The 7,730-nt window shown below is 47.7% G+C and overlaps 1 protein-coding gene across 1 annotated transcript in view; it reads right to left on the bottom strand.

The window, feature by feature from the left end:
- Positions 1–7,038: 7,038 nt before the first annotated feature.
- The window catches only part of RPH3AL (rabphilin 3A-like (without C2 domains)), a 28,629-nt gene continuing 27,937 nt past the window's right edge, over positions 7,039–7,730 (bottom strand). Inside the window, exon 8 of the mRNA XM_009084424.1 lies at positions 7,039–7,073. Coding sequence (XP_009082672.1) covers positions 7,039–7,073 — 35 coding nt within the window. The remainder of the gene's footprint in view (positions 7,074–7,730) is intronic.

Raw genomic sequence — 7,730 nt, 5'->3', positions numbered from 1 at the left:
GGAGGAAAGAAAGACCAATAAATGAGTTCTGCTGCTGTACAACAACCTCCAGCCCTGTGTCTCGTCCTGCCTTCGCTGGGGATGTTGGACTTCCAGCAAGGACTGTCAGGCAGAGCCTGGAGGATGCAGCGATGCAGAATCAGGGATGCAGCCCCAGGCACAGGAGGGGAAAGAGCCCAGGGAGCAAGGTGGCCGTGATTTTTCCAGGTAAGGAAAAGCAAACCCATTCCAGGTGACCTCCTGGCTGTATCCCAGGCAAAGGAGCAGGACCAGCCCCATGCACAGCTCTGGCTGTCCTGGATGGTAGTTCCCAGACCCTGATCAATCTGGGGCTGAGCTCCCTAGGGCACCCTTGTCCCAGTGTGGGATGGCTGTGCTCCCCCACTGAACAAACCCACTTTTCTGCCTCTCCCACATGCTGATGTCTCACCCACCCCCTAAACACATCAGTGTGGGACTGAGCACATGCTGCAAAAAAATCTGACTCCTCTCTGCTTCCCTCTCCACAGAGGAAATGAAACAGACTGCATCTGATTTCTTCCCTCCTTTCCCAGTCCTCTCACCCTCCTTTCTCTATCTTCTAGGAACAGATGCACCCATTCATAACCATGCAAAAGAAAGTGCCTATTTGCCTTTCCGACCGCAGTGCAGCTGGTAAAGCACAGGAGGGAAAATGATGTTTTGTATGAATACAGAAATTATCTGCACTGATCTTATTACAGTTGAATGGGAAACTGACAGAAAAAGAAATGCTGAAAGCAAAAAGGCATTGTTTGGGCTGTGCCGATGTAGCATCATTATTGTTTATCCTCTCCAACCACTCCATCATCCTAATCCCACCATCTCCCACAGTGACAGGTCAGGAACAGTGATCTGCTAAATAGCTGTCAGATAGAACACAGGCAGGATACCTGCCTGGCAAGGCAATGCCTGGGGGACAGCAGCACCTTGGGATGTCTTACCTGCAATTCCCAGGCAGATCCAGACCAAGCATCCAATAACTCACCAACATCATCAGTGCTAAAAAGATTCATGCTACACTTGTACCAATTAGTGTCAGAGCACTGGAATTTACTCTGAGATAGAAAAAAAGGCTCAGTAACTAACCCACACTCTCACAGAGATATTCATCACATGAATTAATCCCCAAAGTCTACTGCAGAGCTGTGCAAGAAGGGGCACCTGGGGCAAAAGGCTCCTCAGTGCCCTGGGGATTGTCTCTTGACACAGGACCAACACATGTGGCTCCATGTGGGCTCAGCACCTTGTGCCAGGATCCTGGCTCACCTGGCAGCACTGGGAGCAGTGCAGAGTTGTGAGCAGCAACCCAACATAGGGTTCAACCCTTGGAGAGGGGCTGGGTTTGCATCCCAGCCACATGGCTAAGTCCTCTGCAGGGACAGAGCTTGTCCTCCCTTCCCAGCCTTCCTCTGGGAGAGAGTCCTGCTTCTAAAATTTCCATGTGGCAAGTGCTCTGGGAGAACAGGAGCCACAAAAAACATGATTAGACACATTAACTCCACCACACAACACTTTGTTGAAATAGCTTTGCAACCCCTTAGGCCTTCAATGCTAGGAGGGCTCAGGACAGTGTGGGCAGCTCCTCCCTGGTGCAGTGGCATCTGCTCAGCCCAAGTGACAACAGCCAATTCCTCATGCTACAGGCAACACAGCAACTCTGGCAAGTACAGCAAAACAATCACAAGGTGGAAATTCAAACAGAACAAAAGTCACCTGATATCAAAACGAGGGAAATTTGGCAAGTTTTCTACTTAGCACTTACTACATCAAGGCTGCTCGATGATGCTAATTAAACAGGTACCTCCCAGACATAGCTAGAAAGATTTACATCCCTAATTTGCATTTCTCAGTTTATTTTCATTTCCTCCAAGGCACCATTTGAACGGCCATGGTGTGATTGCTTGGAGGAGTTTAATTTTCTATGAGTGTCATTTGAAGATGAAGGTCTGTCCCATCAGCAGCTCAACAATTGCTCACCCAGGGCCCAATTCCTGCCCCCTGCTCTCCCACAGTGGGGCTCAGCTGTACACTGAGATTTTCTTGGTCTCTTGAGCTTGGCTTCACCAGCTGAAAAATAAATAATGCTGGGGGATGCAGTGCAGGGTTGGTACTAGAAAGCAAGGACCAGTCTCAGAGATGTCATCTCTCCATGCAGCTCCCAAATGCAGCCTCAAATACAGACCCCAGAAAGTTGCTGCCTCACAGCAGCTCCCACAAGAGGAGTTGCTCCAATGGGATAGCTGGAAGGGAGGTGTATAATTGCAAGTGATTAAAAGTAGCCACGGTCCTGTGATAATTAATCAGAAATACCTCTGAAAGCAGAAGTCAGTGACACTCGGGGGGGAAGGTGTCTCTGCCAGCACCCCTTGCCCAGACAGCCCTGACAAGGCTCTGATTAGCAGCAAATCTCCAGCCTGATAATAACTGCTTCCAGTGATTAGGTGGCAGGAGAATTGATGAGAAAGGGAGATGGTGACGCCTGTTTGCAGCGTTTGGTCAACTACAGAGCAACCTGGGAGGAGATGGCATCTAGCTGGGGGCTGAGAGGCTCAGAGCAGAGCAGTTGCTGTTAAACTGATACAGTCCCCAACAAAAAAATACTTTAAAACCACAATCCATCCTTCCTGGCAAGATATAAACACACCATGAATGCCTCTTGCTCCAGAGAGGAAAAACAACAGCAATAATCCCTCCAAGATTTCACAGTTTCCAGTGTCACACAGAAGTTAATGGAAGGAAAAACTGATGGTTTCAAACCCCCAAAACCTCTGCATGGAGGTGAATGTCTACAGCTCTTCTCCTCCTTGAGGGGATGAAATTAATCCTTCAAAGGTGCAGCTCCCAGGCACTGATCAGAGCAGCACCCCTGGGCACTGCCTGTGCCACGTGTGACCATCAGCCAGACACGTCGTGTTCCTGTCTGCATTGCCATCAAGTACGTGGCAAGATCCTCAGCTTGTGCCTCTCAGGCACCACAGGCATTTCCAGCACTACCTGAACACACTGCTAGTCAGAGGCAATGGTCAGGAAGGAATTTGAATGAGCAGAACAAGATGAAAGCTTTCCACAAACAGCTCACCTGTCACCTGCCATGCTGTGCCTGCTGAAAGTCTCACTACATGATTGCAGCATTGGCCCTTCAAAAAAACCTCCCTGTACTCTCTGTCAATCACCCCCACCTGTGGAACAAGGCATTACAGTTGGAAGAGCAGTCCCAGCATGGAGAGGAACAACGTGATGGGACGAGGAAATGGGAGAGGTGGGACATTGCTGCCACCAGCTCTCTTCCCTTGAAGGAAATATCTTTGGGGAGGTGAGAAGAGCAACTGCTGCCAAATGAACTCCAGATGTTACCTGCCATTTTGTGTCACTGTCCAAGCACTCCAGCTGATTTTTCCAGGGCCTTTGCTGTCCGATTCAGTAATGGCCAGAAACATGTTGCCCAAACACCATTTGGTTGAGTGTACAGACAAAGCATTACCTTTCCCCTCAAAAATACACCTGTAAAAATCAAACATGGAAACTTGGCAATTCACAGCCAATATTTTTGACTTGGAGAGATCCCACAACCAACTCTCCCATATAGTGATTGTTGTCATGGCAAGCAGAGTCAGGGGAGAAACAACAGAAGAGGTGGTTAGTCCTTGACATGCTCCATCCTTGGACGAATGGCAGCTCCCCAGCAAAACAATCCCAACAGCAATTACCGAGGTGCTTTTAAAATGGGAAAAGCAAAAACAGATTAAAAAGCCATTTGAAACCTTGAAGCTGAATGCTGAGTGGAAAGGAACACGGAGCAGCCAGGGCTGAACAATGAGGAGACACTTCTCAGGAGGCAAAGTTAAATGGACCTCGACTGTCAAACCAGAGCCAGCAAAGAGCCTTGGGAGGCTGTGGGCACAGCACTTGACAAAAAGACAATTGGTGCTGCCTTATGCTTAGTGGCTGCAGCATGGAAAACTTTCCAGGGAGAGCTAAGGAGCAGACCTGTGCCCCCAGCCACTGCCAGCACAAGGTACTAACAAGGGGCAAGACAAAAGATGACTTTCAAGTGCAGAATTCAATTACACTCCAGCCACATGAATCACTATTCCACTGGCTGGATTATTTTCTTTCCTTGCTGGAGCCAGACCAAGGATTTGGAGAGTATCTGCAACCTGGGAGTGGAAAAGAACTTTTTACTGTTTCAAAAATAGCAAGGAGTTGTTACGAAGTGAAAGCTTTATTGTTTCCAGTAGTAAAACACTACATAAAAGTTGTACAGGATGGAGACGAGAACAACAAAATAATAAACACAAATGACCAGAGCAGACTGAGCACATTCAGTGAGTCCTTCTTGCCCACATTAAGCCAACTCAAAAGGCAGTCACCTGGTAGAGGTATAGGAGAATATTCCAACAAAACCTACAAAACACAACCAAGAGAGTCACCACAAAGGGAAAAGTGATCTTTAATAGAAAATAGTGCATAATGCTGCAGATTTTCCTCTATCACATTCAGATGTGGGGAGATCACATTCTCCCAGTCTAGATCCTTCCCTCAACCCAAGAGGAGTCTTTCCATAGGCGACTGAGCAGTTCTGGTTTGAACTCAGGTAGAATTACCCCATGGAGGTAAAATGGAGAGGTAAGAAAGAAAGGTTTCCAGTCTCACTGGTACCAGAGCAGTCCCAAATTTCTCTTTGAGAGTGTTTTTTAAAACCTGGTCTCAGTTAAAAATCAAACTCATGTCTCAAAGTGACACAGCAGGCCAGCAAGGATTCCCAGGCTCCTGTGCAGAGTTGGCAACCCACAGGGTGGTAAATGGCTGTGGGAAGTGAGAGTGGGAATGGAAACACATCTGCACTGCCCAGGGATGAAGCACGAGGAACACAAGAAGAGTTAGAAATTACATACTCAATTCTAAAAACTCTATCCAACTCAGTGTAGAGTTTCTGATGAGAAAGTAACAAGTTTAAAGAAAACAGAGTCAATTTTTAAAAGCCTTTTTCCTTCTCCTTCTGCTAGAGAATTAACTTAGGCTGGCAGGCCAGGCTGTCTGAGGCACTGCAGTAATGAGAGCATGAGCACAACTAGCCTCACTCAGACTGTCAAAAGCTTCAAGGCAAAACAGGACTTTTTTTTTTTGGTGGCAAAACCCTTCTGAAATTGAAGACCCTTCAGCTTTCAGAAGAAACAGCATGACTCCAGCTCTGAAATCATACCACCATTTCAGCAAAAGCTGACATTTGGAGTTCCTTTTTCAGCTAATAATTTTGGCACTACCCCTTCCAGAGACGCAGCTGGTCGAGTCTCAGTGGCCAGGTTAACAACAAAGACCACACCATAAAGCATCCCCCAGTGGAGAGCAACCTCATTCCTTGCTCTCTCCAACTCTGATGCTGTGGAGCTCACATTCAGTAGTTTCTGCCATCTCAGAGAGCCCACATTACCCAAAGGTTTTGTTTTCATTTGTGAAAGGGCAGAAACAGATCACAGAGGAAGAGCTGGAAGCATTATCCCAGCAACCTGCCATAGCACATTAAGTGGAAAAGCAGTAAGGCAATGGTCCTCTGTTGGACCATGTTCATTTAGAAAGAAAGTCAAGGATTGATTTCCGATCTCCTGCTAGAGTGTTCCAGCACCCAATCTCATTTATCTTCATACTGCAGCCATTTGTAAGAACATACACTACATGGGCACAAAGCACCCAGCAGCAAAGGAGAACAGAACAAAAGAGTAATAACCAAGGGAAAAGGCTGACATTAATGGGCACAAATTGCCTTTAACTCCCTGATTTCAGAGGGAACTTTTTGGAATCCTTTGTTTCTTCATAATAGACAGGTCAGCTCCAAAGCATTTAATAAAATTCACAGACTCTTACCAGCCTAGTGTGGGTTTTGTTCTCAGGTCTTCAAAGATCTAATTGCTCTAGAGATGTCAGGTAATTTGATTTTTCTTGTCTTTCAGGCCTTAGAGGGAAATTGTCCGTCCTGGAGAATAAGCAGGACCAGGGCACACAGTTTTCAACAGCCTGACTCATGATGACACCATCACAGTCAGCCACACACTCAAGACTTGCAGGAAAAAGGTAAAACAAAGGCCCCTGGTCATGCAAGAGATGACAAGGTATGCATGTGGGAGGAGAATCTGCAGAGCTTAACAACATAAAGTAATTTGAAAGCTTTTATCCAATTTGGGTGGGCAAAGGCAGCCAGCTGGGCTGTGGGGTGAGGGATGTTTTCCCACCAGGAGCTGCAACAAACACACACTGCCTATAATTCCACTGCCAATGGAGCACCCTCACACAGGGCACACAAGTCAGTGCACAGACAGGAGGATTGAAAAATTCATAGCAAACTTCAAGTGATTCTTTACGAACTGCAGTATCACCCTGAGCAGAAAGAGAGAGACCCAGTTGGAAGGGAATGGGAGCAGATTTGGGATGCCCCCACCAAACTCAGACCAACTCAAACCAGAACAACAATGACAAGAAACACAAAGTACAAATCAGAGCCCCAGTCTCACTGTTGGGGTTCACAGAGGGAAATTCACCCCAGGCTGAGAAGCAGTAGAAGGGCTGAGGTCTCCTCCCATCCCATTTCAGGGGTGAATTTCCCTTTCTCCAGAAGACTGCAGAGCCAGGCCTGCCAGTCCAGGAGCTGAACCCAGGGCTGGGCTTGGCAAACCAGGAATAGCAGAGGTGTCACACATTTCTTCAGCTCTAGTGGGCACTTTGTTCCAGCAAACACAAGTCTGGACCTCATAGCAGCACCACACAGCAGGGCACCTCTCTCCAAGCAGCACCCCAAAGTCTGTGTCAGTCAGCAGAAGAGGAAACCAAACTGAGCCATAAACCAGGTGAGTGAGGCAAGGAGGACAGGTAGGTGCTTTCCCAGGTGCCACTGTGTTGCTAATGCCTGTGGAAGAGTTGGCATCAAAGTCATCACCAGCAGCAGTTGTTGCCTGGAGTGAGGTCTAAGGAGTGGGCAAAGGGTGAGTGTTGGATCCAGGCAAAGCAGCTCCATCTTCACCTCCATCAGCATCGTGTTCTGGTGTGGATGTACCGTTTGCCTTCAAAATACAGAAAGCCAAAAGTTTTGTTTGGAAAGCAGCAATGGGGAGAGGCTTGACAAAGTTATTTAACATCGCTTTTGCATGCTCAGTGCCATTTTAAAAACTTCCTAAAAATATAAAGAGAACATCTATACATCATTAGACCAAACCCTTGTCAGCAGTCAGGGCCCATTAGGCTTGATTAAAGAAAGAAAAGGCAGGGGAGAGAAATGTGAAAAGAAGAAAGATGGAGTTGTACTGCTAGAACTGGTCCTCTGGTATATGATTCCCTCAAAGGGCCAGGTCAGGTGGGAAGGCAAAGCTCAGCTCTGAGGTGTTTCCACACCAGGTGACAGAGCAGGTCCTCCACGTGACCCTCCTGCCCTCTGAGTTCCTGGGTCATGGGCAGGAGTTGAGGCAGAATGTGGTCCTTGCCCATGGCTGGGGATGGGCATGGGCCAGTCCTGCTCTGCTGCAGAAGGTTCATGTCACCTAAACAAAGCTGAGCTGATCCCTTCAGCACCCCTGGCAAAACTCAGGCTCTGCTGGGACACACTGCTGCCAGCACATGGGCAGAAATGGGGGGGCAATGTGGAGTGCTCTAAGGCAGGCTGGTACTAACTTCTTTCCCCCTGCTCTGAACTGAAGGGGACACAAATTCCGTTGACACCTGGA

Source organism: Acanthisitta chloris, unplaced genomic scaffold, assembly GCF_000695815.1.
Source record: "Acanthisitta chloris isolate BGI_N310 unplaced genomic scaffold, ASM69581v1 scaffold17091, whole genome shotgun sequence".
Classification (NCBI taxonomy): Eukaryota; Metazoa; Chordata; class Aves; order Passeriformes; family Acanthisittidae; genus Acanthisitta; species Acanthisitta chloris.
This window is presented reverse-complemented; position numbering and strand designations above follow the sequence as displayed.